Below are 17,834 nucleotides of genomic sequence, written 5' to 3'. Positions count from 1 at the left end.
CGCTGCCTACGTCGTGTGAATAACATCCTACAGGACCCGTTCCACCCAGCACACCATCTTTTTCAACTGCTGCCCTCTGGTCGAAGGTACAGATCCATCCAGTCTGGTACTAGCAGCCTCTATCCACCGGCTGTCAGGCTGCTCAACAATCATCAACTTGCCGCCCCGCACCCCCCTCCATCCATTAACTCAACTGTCACTGTACTATTTATTTATTTGCACTAGCACTATTGCACTTGGGACATTGATGTTATTATTATTGAGGACATTGGGACATTGATATTATATTATTATTTTGCACATGCTATATTCAGTATGTTTGTATGCCAGTGGTGATGCTCTAAACTCAATTTCGTTGTACCAACAATGACAATAAAGATTCTATTCTATTCTGAACTTGAAGTCTGATTCACTTGTTTTTCACTCGTCAACTTTCCAATACCACCACCCCCACTCGTCCCCTTTCCAATGGCAGAGTTCAATCTGGATTTAGTATCACCAGGCGCGATTCACAAACCATGAATGAAATCGACTATCTAAAGTAGTTACTTTTTTATAATGTAAATTTCTCCACCATTTTTTATCAGATTGCAACGCAGTTCTTTGCTAGACGTTCACAGAAAGGTAGAGAAACTAACTGCGTTCTGTTTTATGGCAATAACATTCAGGTTTGTGGGATATGATCCAGAGAAATAAAAAAAAGTCAATCTAGAAGTCAGATGATTGACAGGGGCTGGCGTGAGCTGGGAAGTGTAGTTTTTTTTATTATTAAAAAGCCCATCGAAAGCCTCTCAAAAGACTACACTCAAAGTTAGGTTGCGCCAAATCTTCGCGTCTTCTTCCGACTAGATTTCTACAACTAATATTTCACTAACACCACTTAAAACCATTGGTAAACAAACGTAGTGCTGAAAATATACACTTTGACTGCTGTTTTGACAGGGTTAGGGTATTTACTCTTGGCTACATAAAAAAAACGCAACATTAATTCATACATTCTGTAGAGATGGATTTATGGCGCTCAGGTTTAAGAGGTTAAAGAACCTGCTGTCCGTTGGGCGGTAGATAATAATAACCAGGAGGGGGTCAGCTGAGCCTACTTTAAGCAGCGGAGCTTCAAAACTGGTGTAAAGGGGGTATTTCAGGTGTAATTGTCCTTGTACACAAAGGCCACGCCCCCTCCTGTCTTACCGCATCTCGGGGTGCTGTGGAATCTCCAGCCAGCTGGCTAGAGTTCTATAAGTGCAGAGAAATCCCCAGGGACCTGCCATGTTTATGTGATCTCAAAGAATCCAAGATCAGCTGACTTTTCCTTCAAGGATCGATCGCGCATTCAGCAGTCCGATTTTTATTTTTTTTTTTAACTTCATTTTTTAGCGTTTATCGCTTTTCTGGTCAAGCATGACCGACAGTTGTAGGGTGAAACTGGAGAGAGAGCAGGGGAAGACATTCGGCAAATGACGGCGAGTCCGGGAATCGAACTCGGAGTCAACCAGATCCGTGACACAGCACGGTATTCCGCAACGCAGCGCGGTACATGGTGTGCTACTGGAGCACCCCGGCAGCAGTCCGATTTTCACGGAGGATCCGCTTGCCGACGCGATGCGGCTCGACATTGGCAAACGCTGGTGTTTATTGGCCGGTTTTGGGAGCGGAGTAACGGCGGGGACATTTGAGAAGCCCGCTGTTTGCGTTTGGACGCTAAACCCCGCTCTCCTACCTCGGCGATGGCCTCCCGCCCCTCCGATGGAACCGCTGGAAAGTACTCCAAGGTCCCCGTGGAATATTGAAAGGAAGACGGAGGGCGGTTGTCATGATGACAAGCCTGTTCCTCGCGCTGATCGGGATTCTCCTCCATTGAGGCGCAGATCTCAAGCAGAGCTCGCTGGCCATATCGGTAGATGGTCAGGTTAGTTTGCAAAACAAATCGACATACTATAACATCAAAGGAAAATACCAGAGACAAGAACGGCAGGACGAGGCATGCTGCTGTCGGGCGTAGCGCCGCCATTTTGAATAACTAAATGTTCTAAATAAATCACAATGTTGAATTTTTTTAAGTGTTATTACAGAGCGAGTAAAGTACCAAAAGAAATTACCGTTGGGTACCGGTATCAAATCCCAGGTTCCGGTTCAAATGTGGACGGTGCCCAACCCTAGTGTGCGTGCGTGCACGTATGCATGAGTGTGTGCATGTGTATACGTGTGTGTGTGTCTGTATACGTGTGTGTGTGTCTTTGTGTGTGTGTGTCTGTATATGTGTGTGTGTGTCTTTGTGTGTGTGTGTCTATATACGTGTGCGTGTGGTCCTGTTGACTCACCCTCCTCTCCCGTGAAGACGAGCGGGTCTGGATGAAGTCCATGTTCTTGCAGGCCAGCAGGCGGTTGCGTACCTTATACACACTGCGGTAAACCTCTGCCAGAGTCTTACATGGCTGGTACCTGGCGACACAAAACACCACACTGGTCAGTTAGTGGTCTGGTACCTGGGATCTTATCTACATTATTCTTGTTGTTTTTTGTTTTGCATATATATATATATATATATATATTTGTTTTGTAAGGTTTTAAATTAGTACACTCATTTGAGTAGTGGAAAAGGGGTAGGATTAAATAAGTGTATACTTCTTCCTACTCCTTTTCGAACATGTAAATTGAATTATGTTTTGCTTTTGTTTATTTTATTAGATTTTTTCCATTTCATTTCTTGAGATCAATGATTTGTTTTCATTTTATATCGTTTGTATTTATTTACATGTTCGAAATAAAGACTTCAAATCAAATCAAGATATTTCTATATAGAATATTTTATATATTTTTTACACACATGGGTGTTTTAGTAATGTATTAAGTTACAAGTATGGATAGATTTATTCTTATAAAGTGGAACACTATATCCCAATTATGATTCTGTGTGGAGTTTGCATGTTGGCCCCCCTGTGCTCGCAAGGGTTTCCCCTCCAGGAAAAGATACACCCAATGGAAAAACATGCAGAACAGATCGCTGACAAAGAAGGACAGGAGCACTTGGATTGGTCTGCTCCCAGCTGCCCTTGGGGGGGGGGGGGGGGGGGGGGGGGTGTTCCTGTGTGTCGCCCACCTTACATGTGTGTGTTGCTGCATGACTAATAAAGACTTCTATTATTAATAATACATCGGATTTATATAGCGCTTTTCCAAATGCCAGACGCTATTGTATGGTGTGTATGTGCGTGCGTGCGTGTGTACGTGTGTGTGTCTGCTCCAGTACCTCCCCTCTCCGCAGGCTTGGCTCAGCAGACCAGTGTGCTTCAGTAGGGCTGCCAACACAAACCTGGACACGGTGTCCAGCAGGGACTCATTACTGAGTGTAGCATTGTCCCAGTCTGGAAGACAACACACAGTAACACAACATCAGTACATTAAGCACACTGACAACACTACGCCAGTCGCGTCTATATTAATCCCAGCCGAAGAGTGCAAGAGCGCTTCCGCATTCTTCGCCATACGCCAGTACGGTAATGCGCATTTCCTTTTCCTTCGCCCAGGTGCTCGCCGCGCATGCGCATGAGGTCCCCGCTTGGTTCGACGCGGTTCAGACCCCCATTCAACACTAATCACAGATGCCAGAACTATTAGCACACATTAACGCTGGTCAATCACATTAATACTATATGCTATTGCTATTGCTATATATTGCTATTGCTATTGCTATATGCTATTAATACTAATACGGTATATATATACACGCGATAGACGCAGCAGGCGATCACTGCTACTGTTATTCAGCCACGCCAGCCGCGGCTATATATTGCTATTGCTATATGCTATTAATACTAATACGTTATATATATACACGCGATGGACGCAGCAGGCGATCACTGCTACTGTTATTCAGCCACGCCAGCCACGGCAACCGCCGCGCCGCAGCCGTGCAAGAGGTGCATGATTGATTGATTGATTGTGTAGTGACTAGTGACTGTACATAATTCACACAGAACTGTTGTTGGGAATAGTAGTTCCCCCCGGACGATATTGTGTGTAGCACTTCCTGCCTCGAGCATTCAATCTACCTATCGATTCGACTACGTTGACATTGTTGTTATGCTGCTGTTGAATGTTATGCTGCTGTTGAATAAAGGAATTAGGTTCAACTTCGATACACCGCCTCCGACTCCTTTATCCCAGCGCTACAATTGATTGATTGATAACTACTGAGCTAACATGAAGCTAACTACTGAGCTAACATGAAGCTAACTGCTGAGCTAACTACTGAGCTAACATGGAGCTAACTACTGAGCTAACTGAGCTAACTGCTGAGCTAACATGGAGCTAACATGAAGCTAACTACTGAGCTAACATGAGCTAACTGCTGAGCTAACTGAGCTAACATGGAGCTAACATGCAGCTAACTGAGCTAACTAAGAGGTACGCGATTGATTGATTGACATGTATTCCATAAAATGTAAAGTACATGTGGTCCTCGTTTGGATAATATGTAAAGTACAGTTGACAGCTGCGTTGTGTTAACGTTGCAATGTACAGGGAAAACGTTATGGCGTTGCGAGTGAATCGCGTCGCGATAATATACATGTATTCCATTTCGGCGTCTGAGCGGGGGGAAAGAAAATGCGCATTTGGAGGGCGTTACCGGGGCCAATCAGGGCAAAATGCGGAAGCGCTCTTGCACTCTTCGGCTGGGATTAATATAGACGCGTCCCAGTCTGGAAGACAACACACAATAACACAACATCAGTACATTAAGCACACCGACAACACTGTCCCAGTCTGGAAGACAACACACAATAACAGTACATTACATACACATCAGTACATTAATAGGTTCAGCGCCAGAGGTCGCTATGGGCGTTGGGCCGTTGTGTGCCAGCACTCTGTTCAATGGGGATATATTCCGGTGTTTGCAGTGCTAAACCTATATTAAATATTATAGCTATGGATCTAATAACAACGTCGATTGTCAGTGCGTTTCTTCTGGTCAACATGCAAAAAACAGATACCGGTAGGGCTGGGCGATATAACGATAACGATAAATATCGCGATTTTTTTTTGTGACCTGCAACAGGGCAGTTTTAAAACCAGAGACAGAGGACAGACTTGTCTTTCTTGCCTACAACTTAAAGTAATGGCTTTGCTTGTCCAAATGACAATACTGACCAAATTGAGATTTATTTTTCTCTTGTCCATTTATTTAGTTTGCTTTCTAATTTAAAATACAGTTTGAAACCGTCTGTACACAGTAGGCTATGTGTGCTAGCAGAGCTAGACTCCAGTCACGAGTCACGGTGCACATGTGCGGTGGTTTGTCCACCAAAAAAGCGCCAAAAGATAGAAAAGAAACTAGCAGAGCCAGAACTGTTCAACTCCCCTGGAGCCACAGCCAGCAGAGAAGCCGGTTTACTTTCGCATTTAAACCAGCTACAGCCTGAGAACTGGAGTGTGAGGGGATGTAACACTAAAGATGGCGGCAACGACAAAGAATTGCTGCAAAATAAACATACATTTGTTGTTAAAAAAAATATATATTATAACTATTTCGATAATTATCGATATAGAGTGATATGATAACATTATCATATCGTTATCGCGATATGATTTTTTGCCATATCGCCCAGCCCTAGATACCGGTAATTTTTTCATCCATACATTTCCGTTTTATACCGTGGTGAATATGAGTATAGTTTTAGAGTGATTCTGTGTAATCCCAGGAAACTCTGCTAAACAGCGCTTTACTGCATTTCATTATAAATCGTGCCATTTCTCGCCTGATTATCGAATCCATCTGAAATTAATGCTAGATTATCGGTATTATGTTTCATCATGCATGCACGAAAGGGTGGGGGGGTCGTTTTTCTATGCTTCGAGCACCACCAACGGCATACATTACACAGTACATTACAGACACACGCTGCGATCACAGGGGAAAAAAATATCGGATCAACGCAAGATTGATAACATATAGTCCTTACCTTGTCTCTGATGTACTGCAAAAATAATAATCCAATTATCTGATCACCATTCCAAATACTGATCGCGATCGTGTGTCCAACGTTATCCAGCATTGCATATGAACGGGCGGGCGGGGAGTGGAGACCCTCGCCGATGCCATCCCTATAAGCGCTTGTTTTGAAGGAGTGATTAGACCCCGCCCCCATGCCACAGCTCGGCCGAGAAAACAAACCACATCATTGCAAATGGAGTGCAATACCGGCCGCAAGGCGTTAGGCGGCGGTATTGGCCGTTTGCGATCTCAGAGCCATTCCCAATGATAACATCAGGCTGGATGGATGAATTATGAATGGATATAGCGAATAAAAGAAATAACGATTAAAACCCGACTTTTCTCGGGTTTGGCGCTCAAGCGATGGCAAGTTAACCCGGGATATCTCGGGTCTGGCGCCGAATGTGTTAAGCACACTGACAACACTGTCCCAGTCTGGAAGACAACACACAGTAACACAACATTACATACACATCAGTACATTAACACATTCCCTGCCACTGGTTATATCCATCAATATAGCCAGTCTGTCACCACTCTAAGCATATGGAGATGTTCACCTTCTTTGCAGGGCTATAACTTTTTAAATTGTATTGCTAAATTGACATTACTATGGCCCATTCAACATCGATTATCTATCGTTCAGGATGTAGTAACGTTATACTTTTTCATTCATAGATTCATACAAAAATACCTTCTAGAATATAAGTATGTTTTTATGGTTTTTCTGCAGTAATTCATAGAACGTGCGTTATAGGCATAAACGCATATATAGATTATCAATTGCCATTTATTCCCGATACACGCTATATTAAAAAATTCAACTGTATATGATCCTATACGTTATGCGTCATCATGAAAGGGGGGGGGGGTCGTTTATAATTCCGTGATCGTCAGTAAATGCTTTATGTAGTATGGGTGATATATTGATCAGATCGGTTTGCAGTGAAATGAATAAACAATTGGGCTGAAAATAGCGTCAGCGTCCTCTTACCGTGCGTCAATGAGACTGGCGGTGAAAGATCCCAGGTATAGGACGTCGATCGCCTAGGTCCATTTCCGGTTTGTATGTCGCAATAAACGCCGAAATCATATTGATTATTAAGTTTATAAAGCGATCCATTATGTACATAGTGTCTGTCGGGAGCCTTGCGACAATATCTGACGGCCGGATGAATTTAATCGACGCACAGCAGCCATATCCTGTTTACCAGTGTAACTCGCGCGACCATCCACCAGGCGGCGGTATTGAGCCGTCGTTGTATTGAGCCGTAGGGTCCAGCTGCAGCACCGGAGGTGTATATATGAATTATGAATGCCATGGCGAAAAAATGAAATATTGATCTCAATATCGCTGTACAGCGTGGTCTGGCGGTCAAAGCATGGCGGGCAATAACGTTTTAAAGCGTTTCCGGCGGTGGATGTGTTAAGCACACTGACAACACTGTCCCAGTCTGGACGACAACACACAGTAACAGTACATTACATTAGGGCTGACCTTCGAAGCTTTTTTTGGCAATCGAAGCTTCGGGGCCGACCTTCGATTTTAATTCGAAGCTTCGAGGGGGAAAAAAAATAATAATTATAATATTTGTTTTTTTATCTTGGGACTTGTACAGCACTTTGGTAAACTTTGTTGTTTTTAAATGTGCTCTATAAATAAAGTGGATTGGATTAATTAATTAATTAAGTAGCCCCTTTCGTGACTGTGACGCAGCTAACAAGGTTTCACTCGGCTGCGCTGCCTGGGTGCAGTGGGGCTGCTCTCACAGCCAACGACATGACATTACATAATTATGTTGCAACCTTCGTCTATCAAGCAAACAATTATATTATATTTAATTGATCATTTATAATTTATAATTATATCAGACAATGCACCTACAAAAGCAGATGATTACAATTAAATTAGCCAACTTGGTAACACATTAGTCATAGCAGCATAGGCATAGCCTTATTAATGTTTTGTGTGGCATCGCCGTCGTGTACAACGATACTTACGTTTTTTAGGTGATTTGACAAAGTTGTTGTGGAGTTGTGATATGCCATTTTCTTCTGGCATATCTGGCACTCGGCTTTTTGGGCATTGTCTTTGCATATTTTAAAGTGTAACCACACGTCTGATGACTTCTTCGTCGACATGTCTGCTGCACATGTCCTTGTTGTTTTCAACACAGATAATCTCCACGTGCTTGTTGTAGAGAGGTGGAGTCGAGGCGGCGCTTACTTTCGTTTCATTGGAATGGAGGCGGGAAGGCGCCGCTTACTTTCGTTTCATTGGAATGGAGGCGCAAGATTTCGGAGACAATTTTTTTTTTTTTTTTTTTTTTTTTTTTTACTTTTTATGTTCGAAGCTCTTGCCATCGAACGAAGCTTCGAAGTATTTAAGACAGCCCTACATTACATACACATCAGTACATTAACACTTTGATTGCCACTCACGAGTTTTCTCTGATTTAGAATAGTTACGTTGAAAGCCACTCACGAGATTTCTCTGATTATTATTTTTTTTTTTTAGCGTTCTGAAATCATATTGCATCACGCGAGCCTAGCCTAGTCTACCCAAGAGCCGCCGGCAATCAGATGTGGAAAAAAGCGCCCCCTATCGTCTCCCAGATGACATCAGGGATTTTGGAATGGACTCAATGAAAATGGATGGGGAAAAAAATCCTGTACTCCACATTTTCCAGTCCACTGATGCAGCCGGGGTTACCAGAGTTCATTATGGATCCTCTGAGCGCCGCGGATCATGAATTCTACTGTATACACGTTAGATCTATACACTTATCGATTTTTTCGAATGGTGATCAGGAATTGGAATATACCAGTTGGATACCATCTGATGTCATGTAAGGAATCTATGTTATCAGTGTTAGGATAATCAGACTGATTTTGATGAAGATATAAGCTGTTTTGTGAAATGTCCTCCATCAGTTTCACTGTAAAATCCAAGAGGAAATGAACACGGCGATTATCCGTGCGCGGCTCGAATGGCGTGCGTGTACGTATAATATTGATCATCTAGCGTTTATTTGAAAACGATTCATAAATAGGCCGACAAATATCAACGTTCTGGAATATTCCAGTAAAAGACGATTATCATAGAATGGCCCAGAATGGGCTGTTTTTTTACCTCAAAACGGGTGCTTTTCAAAATGCTCTCAAACGGAAATGAAGCGATAAAAAACCAATCTGCCTTGACAGCACTGACTGGAAAATGATTCTTTGATAAGCGACGGGCAGATTAGACACATAGCCATAATTTAAAACATAGATTAGGCGATATTAACGTTAACATTAAAGTGGATGGTGGCATTCAAGCGCTAACTCTGGCGCCACCTGGTGGCACTAAAAGTGTTAAGCACACTGACAACACTGTCCCAGTCTGGACGACAACACACAGTAACAGTACATTACATACACATCAGTACATTAAGCACACTGACAACACTGTCCCAGTCTGGAAGATCACACACAGTAACACAACATCAGTAAATTAAGCACACTAACAACATTCCTTCAGCATAGTATGCACTGATCAAATAGAATGCTTCTATATACCTACCTATACACATGCATAGCCAGTACGACTTACTACCATAGTGTATTTATACCTGTATCACTGTACAATCATATTATACTACAACTCGGTACACACATCTGATTAGCACTACACCCAGTAGTACTAATTAATATATTTATACCTTGTTTAATCACCTATGCATTGTATATTACTATTGCACTTTACCGTTACATTTGCACTCTGGTTGGATGGAAAAATGTTGCTGTATGATGACTATAAATTAGAATCTAATCTAATTTAATCTAATTAGATCTAGTACTAAAACTGTTCATTAATTTGGATACTTGATTATGATTAAAGCACTACTTCTAAGCACTGGTCCTATGATTGCTTTGTGGGAAATTTAGTTAAATTATAATTTGTTCATTATAATCTAGCTGTGCTGATAATGTTCTTGCTGCCATGGTAGTTAAATATAGAGGAAACAAAAGGATCACATTATTACTTTTTTTGGGCAGAGCCTTTACGAAAATCCCAATAATGTAATAAGACAAAAGATATGTTCCCAGGCGGACCTTTGCTGATGGCGTAGTCCTGCATGTTGATCCAGAGGCTGTTGGGAGGTTCTTTGGTGGATCCCAGGGCCAGGTCCACCAGGACACTCATGTCGCTGCACAGCGTGCAGTCCAGCGCCCTCTGCTCTTCGTTCCCAGACAGCGCCGCCTCCAGCAACGAGCTGATGCAGTTGTCTGAACCACACAAGCAAAACAAGCATGAATTAATAAAACAAGGGAGGGAGGGAGGGATGGAGGGGGCAAAGGAGGTGAAGAAGAGTGATGGAGGACAGGAGCCTAATGCAGCAAACAGACTTGGATTCATCGCCTCAACAACCAGAACCTGCCGATTCTTCCTGAGCAACGTCAGAAAGATCTGCCCCTTCCTGATGTAAAGAAGCCACCCACCTCGTCCTGCAATCAACGGTCATGTCTCACCTCGACTACTGCAAAGCACTGCCGGCTGGCTTACTGGCTACCGCCACCAAGCCACTTCAACTCATACAAAACGCAGCGGCCCGCCTGATCTCCAATCTCTACCAAAGTCAGCGTTGGCTTCCCATTGCTGCACGAATCCACTTCAAGTTCCTTGGCACACCGTGCAGCGAGGGGGAACGGCTCCCTCCTACCGCCGGTCAATGGTCTCCAACTACACACCCGCAAGACCCCTACGCTCTGCATCTTCTAACTACACACCCTCAAGACCCCTACACTCTACACATCTTCTAACTACACACCCTCAAGACCCCTACACTCTGCATCTTCTAACTACACACCCTCAAGACCCCTACACTCAACATCTTCTAACTACACACCCTCAAGACCCCTACGCTCTGCATCTTCTAACTACACACCCTCAAGACCCCTACACTCTACACATGTTCTAACTACACACCCTCAAGACCCCTACGCTCTGCATCTTCTAACTACACACCCTCAAGACCCCTACACTCTACACTAGGGCTGTCTTAAATACTTCAAAGCTTTGTTCGATGGGCATGGGATTCGAATATGAAAATAGAATTAGAATATATAAAAAAATATATATATTTAATAAAATCTATTATTTATTTTTTTGCTAAATCAACTCTGCCTCTCTTTGTTAACTACAACAAGCAATGCTGTTTGTTATTTAAAATGAGGTCGGACTCGGCACTAACAGATTTGTGTTCATTGTGCTGCTTTTATAAAGCCTCAAATGGCGGCTTACAATATTTCATGAAAGCAAAGTGTTTCGTTTGTCTAAGATTTAAAAAGGTTTCAACTTTACAGCACTGACAAAGTTGAACAAAGATTTGTACAAGTCCCACAACATAAAAAAAAATTTACAAAAGAATCTCGAAGCTTCGAATTAAAATCGAATCTCGGCCCTGAAGCTTCGAATTCCAAAAAAGAATTCGAAGGTCAGCCCTACTCTACACATCTTCTAACTACACACCCTCAAGACCCCTACACTCTGCATCTTCTAAACTACACACCCTCAAGACCCCTACACTCTGCATCTTCTAACTACACACCCTCAAGACCCCTACACTCTGCATCTTCTAACTACACACCCTCAAGACCCCTACACTCTGCATCTTCTAACTACACACCCTCAAGACCCCTACACTCTGCATCTTCTAAACTACACACCCTCAAGACCCCTACGCTCTGCATCTTCTAACTACACACCCTCAAGACCCCTACACTCTGCATCTTCTAACTACACACCCTCAAGACCCCTACACTCTGCATCTTCTAACTACACACCCTCAAGACCCCTACACTCTGCATCTTCTAACTACACACCCTCAAGACCCCTACGCTCTACATCTTCTAACTACACACCCTCAAGACCCCTACACTCAACATTTTCTAACTACCGTACTTTTCGGACTATAAGCCGCGGCTTTCCCCCCCCCATTTTTCAACCCTGCGGCTTATAACGGTGCGGCTAATCTATGGATTTTTACAGCTAACTGGGCGCGCTCCCTCAGCTCTGTGACAGTCAGATCAGACTCCTAAATCTGCTGCAGCAGTGCACGCCTTGCCCCTCCTCCTCCCCCTCACGTCAACAAACCATTACGGCAAGAGTCTAGTGTATGAGCAGCTCAGGGCTCCTCTTTCAACATGCTGCCTACCTACTGTACCCGGCGCTGGTAACTGGCTAACGTTATGAGAGCTAACGTTGCTACCTACTGTACCTGGCGCTGCTAACTGGCTATCGTTATGAGAGCTAACGTTGCTACCTACTGTACCCGGCGCTGCTAACTGGCTATCGTTATGAGAGCCAACGTTGCTACCTACTGTACCCGGCGCTGCTAACTGGCTAACGTTATGAGAGCTAACGTTGCTACCTACTGTACCCGGCACTGCTAACTGGCTATCGTTATGAGAGCTAACGTTGCTACCTACTGCTACCTAAAAAAAATCGAAAGGTCAGCCCTACTCTACACATCTTCTAACTACACACCCTCAAGACCCCTACACTCTGCATCTTCTAACTACACACCCTCAAGACCCCTACACTCTGCATCTTCTAACTACACACCCTCAAGACCCCTACACTCTGCATCTTCTAACTACACACCCTCAAGACCCCTACACTCTGCATCTTCTAACTACACACCCTCAAGACCCCTACACTCTGCATCTTCTAACTACACACCCTCAAGACCCCTACACTCTGCATCTTCTAACTACACACCCTCAAGACCCCTACACTCTGCATCTTCTAACTACACACCCTCAAGACCCCTACACTCTGCATCTTCTAACTACACACCCTCAAGACCCCTACGCTCTACATCTTCTAACTACACACCCTCAAGACCCCTACACTCTACATCTTCTGGCAGCCTCAGACCCACTCCTATCTGAGCTCCTGGGGGGTCATCAAAGCGTAGCAGGCAGGGTTCGAAATTAACAGGGGCTTGGGGCATAATGCCCTTGAAAATGGACAAAATGCCCTCGAAAATCAGTTAAGGGGGGCACTTAATGCCCGCGACAGTTTACTAATTATATATATTTATCCGGTAATGGAGCGTCTGTGTATCGTACGGTTCAGATGACGCGCAAATAAAAAAAATTATTTGGCGGAGCCGGTGTTCTGCACTGGCTGCAGGCAGCAGCAGCACTGCAGCCCAATAGGGTCCAGCTGCAGCCAGGTGCTAGTCAGTTTGTGTAAAAATGGCACGCACAATATAAATCAATCTTCATTACGACTTTAAAAACATAGCCATTAACATTACATAGGCATACACACATCTTGCCATAGCGTTAGCAGTTTGTACAAAACAACGCACGTTTTAACTATGGTAGCCCGACGCAGCCCGCAAGCTAATACTGTACAGTCAATGAAATGTCACCGTAGCTACTACTAGCTACTGTAGCAGAGGAGGAAATTGGAGTCTGAGAGGCGGGGTGTTTAAAGACAATGATAGGCGTTTATTCAACATCCAAGAAGGCTAACATACAACTGTGTTTTACTAACTCCAACCGGGACTATTACCGCTGTCCCACTGCATGTTGATGTTATGAACTCCTCCTAACGTTACCGGAGCTGAAGGTGCCACACGCTAAAATGTCCGTGGGGACCCGCGCCATAGATAGTTCCAACTCACCGAATTACGTAATCCACCACAGTTGCACTCAATATTTAAATAATGTTAGTCTAAATAAATGTAGACAGAAACATAATAATTTCAAGCAGAAAACGAATCTTTCCATTAAGAACTGACAATCAGGGAATTTAAACATGGTTGACATTGTTTTTGTGTGTTTATATTAAAGAAAGGAAAGTCTAGTGCTGGCTGAGCATATTGTTTGTTTGCACTAAGTTAATACTTTGACAAATGTAGCCTATATTTTTCAGTCAGTTCGGTCTTTGTGTGCCAAACATTATTTAAGGCTGTAAACACTGTAAACCTTTTATTTTATTTTTAATAAATGAAAAAAATCGTGATACGAACCAAACCGTCCATTTTGTGAACCGTCCCACCCCTACCGTTTATCATTAAAATTCAGTGCCCCCGAAATACAAAAAAAAGCCCCCGAAAATCAATTAACACTTTGACTGCCTAAAAACGCTTTACAGCGTCATTGCTGGCCATGCTAAAGTTGCCGGGGGACGCTGTACAGCGTCCTTATATCAATATTTCAAAAATCTGGAATCGGATTCATATTCCCCCTCCGCTGGCCTGAGATCCATCAGCAGGACCCACTGAGCTCTCTGGCGGTTCAGGAGCGCCATCTGGTGGCCGATCGGCGCAACCGCTTAACAGGAAGCGCAGTAGAGGTTTTGCTGGTCGGCCCTATTACTTCCGGGCACTCGGTATATGTTCCGGCACTCTAGCTCGTCACTCTACATAGCGATTGATTGCCAATAACTCGATAAACAACATGATTTGGACGTATATACCATTATACAAGCTGGAGATGGACCGGGTAATAATATATCCCATAATGATAAAATGTCTACTCGACGATGATCGCCCAACGGCGCGCGGAGACTGGGGTGAGTTTCAGCGTGTAACGTTACCATCTTCGATACTAACTGCTTTTATCAACATTTGACCCACATTAGATGATTGGTATAACGCTGCCCACGGAATTATAAACGCCCCCTCGCCCATCCGGTCATCATCAGATGGCGTGTAGTAACTTCTAGAAGTACGTCTAGTTGGAATTTTTTATATCGCGCTGATTGCCATCAAACTGTATTTCATCATCAATATAATGCATTTGGGGCTATATATCACGTTCTGGAGAAAGTTGCAGAAAGAGATGAAAACATACTTATACATTAGACCATACTTTACTATGAATATGTGAATGAAAAAGTTTAACGTTGCTACACAATGAACAATACATATAGGACTTTGAATGGGCCCTAATAATGGCAATGTAGCAATAGAATTTAAAAAGTTATAGCCCTGCAAAGAAGGGGACTTTCTCCATAGACAAATAGCGCTGGCAATCTATGGTATATCATTAATTTAACCCAAGGCAACCAAAGTGTTAAGGGGGGCAAAAAAAGCCCTTGAAAAAAAAAGTTAATTTCTAACCCTGGTAGCAGGCCATTATCGGTCCTCACTCCACAATGGTGGAATGAACTCCCCACCACAGTTAGGACAGCTGAAACCCTGCAAATTCTCCGCCGTCAACTAAAAACACACTTCTTCAAACAATATCTGAAATAATATCTTAATATTAACACTTTAACTGCCAGAAGACAAGTTTAGGCGTCCTTCCCCGCCATGCTCAAGTTGCCGAAGACGCCGTAACTCGTCTTTGATATCAATATTTCAAAAATCTGTGATCGGATTCATATTTCCCATCCGCTGGCCTGAGACCCACCAAAAAGCCCCACTGAACCCTCTAGCGGTTCAAGAGCGCCATCTGGTGGCCGATCGGCGCAATCGCCAAACAGGAAGTTACTTGGACGATGTGCTGTTTACCCATATTACTTCCCGGCACTCTAGCTTGTCACAATACATAGCGATCCGTTGCCAATAACTCGATAAACAACATGGATTTGGACGTATATACCATTATACAACCTGGAAATGGACCGGGTATTCCAACATCCCATAATAGGAAAATGTATACTCCACGCTCATCGCCCAACGGCGCGAGGAAGATACAGTAATTTAGCGTTATTTTTCAATGTCTTCTATACTAACTGATCTGATGAACATATGACCCACATTAGATGAATGGTATAACGCTGCCCACGGAATTATAAACGCCCCCTCGGCCATCCGGTCAACATCAGATGACGTGTAGTAACTTCTAGAACCATGTCCAGTTGGAATCTTTTATATCGCGCCGATTGCCATCAAACTGTATTTCATCATCAATATAATGCATTTGGGGCTATAGATCACGTTCTGGAGAAAGCTGCAGAAAGAGATGAAAACATACTTATACTTTAGACCATACTTTAGTATGAATATGTGAATGAAAAAGTTTAACGTTGCTTCACCCTGAACATTACATATAGGACATTGAATGGGCCCTAATAATGGCAATCTAGCAATATAATCTAAAAAGTTATAGCCCTGCAAAGAAGGGGAACTTATCCATAGACAAATAGAGCTGGCAACCCATGCATGGTCATGAATTTAACCTCCGGCAGTTAAAGTGTTAATAATAATAATAAAATACTAACCTTCTAACCTTTTTACTATTACCGGTATGTACCCTAATACTATGCTACTATTCTTATACTAGGCCTACTACCTATCTTGCTAATATGTCTCTACTATGCTCTCATAGTGTAACACTCAAGCTTGTTATTATTTGACGAACAATGCCACTGACAAGTTGTTCACAATCTGTAAGTCGCTTTGGATAAAAGAGTCAGCTAAATAACTAAGTTGTCAATTCTAATTGGACTCAGTACAGTTGAGAATACCCTGCTCAGCCATGCACAGTCACAACTACTCAACTATGTGCCAAACATTTCTATATGAAACAGGGGAACGTTTCAGTCAATTCAGTCAATTCAAAATCGAAATGTCCTCGCTGACGATTTCCTCATCAATAGGTTAGATAGTGCACCCTTTTCAAATGTTTTTCCAGTATTTGAAACAAAATGCATGAATCGGAAGTGAATTGATCCCAGCCTTGATAGAATTCAGTATTGTGAGAATATAATCGTCACGTCTCCTACCTAGCTGTGGGATCTCCATCTCCAGGCCGTTGCTGAAGAGGGGCGTTTTGAGCCAGTAGGCGGTGTCCTGTTCCTCCAGGGAGGTGGGGGTGCCCTGCAGCATGCCCCCCAGGCAGCGTCCCACCAGCAGAGCAGCCGTCCTCTCCAGGTCCACCAGCCAGACCCAGGACAGGGCCGGCTGGGCCAGGGACACGCCCGATGCAGGCTCCACAAAGTCAGGGGCACCTGGAGAGAGGGACGGACAGGGGTTAAAGCACCGTACTAGTCTCATGTTGACTTTGATTACCTCAGATCGCGCCCGACCTAAACATATTTTGTGTTTGAATTTCAAGGACTTTTTAAGCACCTTGTTAAAAAATGGGCTGTTTTCAAGGAATTCCAGGCCTTGACTTTTTTTGTGTCAAAAATCAAGCACTTTAAGCACTTCAAGGACCTTGTGCGAACCCTGTTTGATATTGTTTCTCCTGCTCCTCCTGACGTCGCTCACCGTGCAGGGGCCACTGCAGCTCCTGGTCCTCCAGAGGGGTGGCCGCAGGCAGCAGTCTGTTGAGGCGGTCCAGCGGGGGCAGCAGGTCCAGCAGGAAGCCCAGGAGAGGCCTGGCCACCGACACCGGCAGCAGCAGAAGGGAGTTGATGATCTGACACAACATGCTGCCTGCCGCCGACACGTAGATGACATCTGGAGACGACAGGGATGGGGGGGGGGGGGTCATTAGAGAGCACTCGTCAGGGTTTCCACGTCTCACGGCGCGCCGACAGATTAAGGGGTCGTGATCCGATCTGCTGTGTCTGTCCGTCTACATGTGTTTTTAATTACTTTTTCAATGAGTGTCCGTTTCTAGGATGGGGCTGATGATGCGGCCGGTCTCCGCCCGATTTGGGTCAGTTCTTGATGATCTTATGGCTACGTCATCATTTGTTTCGTTAGCAAAACTGTTGTTTCTACAAACGCATGGTTATATAGGTTCTTTACTGTAATTCAAGAACAAAGCACCGGGCAGCAACGCTCTCCACCTGTCTTCTCTCTGTTTTGTGATGATCAGTGTGGCCGCTCCCTAAAGAAGTAATGTTACGACAGCTGGAAGAAGTATTGCTGAAATG

The 17,834-nt window shown here is 43.8% G+C and overlaps 1 protein-coding gene across 9 annotated transcripts in view; it reads right to left on the bottom strand.

Moving 5' to 3' along the window:
• herc1 (HECT and RLD domain containing E3 ubiquitin protein ligase family member 1) overlaps positions 1–17,834 on the bottom strand; it is a 278,250-nt gene that overhangs the window by 179,003 nt on the left and 81,413 nt on the right. For all 9 annotated transcript variants that reach the window (XM_084337465.1, XM_084337470.1, XM_084337466.1 and 6 more), the window contains exons 17-21: positions 17,221–17,412; positions 16,734–16,958; positions 10,097–10,270; positions 3,251–3,365; positions 2,322–2,442 (exon numbers count right to left, since the gene is read on the bottom strand). In XM_084337465.1, coding sequence (XP_084193591.1) covers positions 2,322–2,442; positions 3,251–3,365; positions 10,097–10,270; positions 16,734–16,958; positions 17,221–17,412 — 827 coding nt within the window. The remainder of the gene's footprint in view (positions 1–2,321; positions 2,443–3,250; positions 3,366–10,096; positions 10,271–16,733; positions 16,959–17,220; positions 17,413–17,834) is intronic.

The sequence above is a fragment of the Notolepis coatsorum genome, assembly GCF_963971535.1.
Source record: "Notolepis coatsorum genome assembly, chromosome: 20".
Lineage (NCBI taxonomy): Eukaryota > Metazoa > Chordata > Actinopteri > Aulopiformes > Paralepididae > Notolepis > Notolepis coatsorum.
This window is presented reverse-complemented; position numbering and strand designations above follow the sequence as displayed.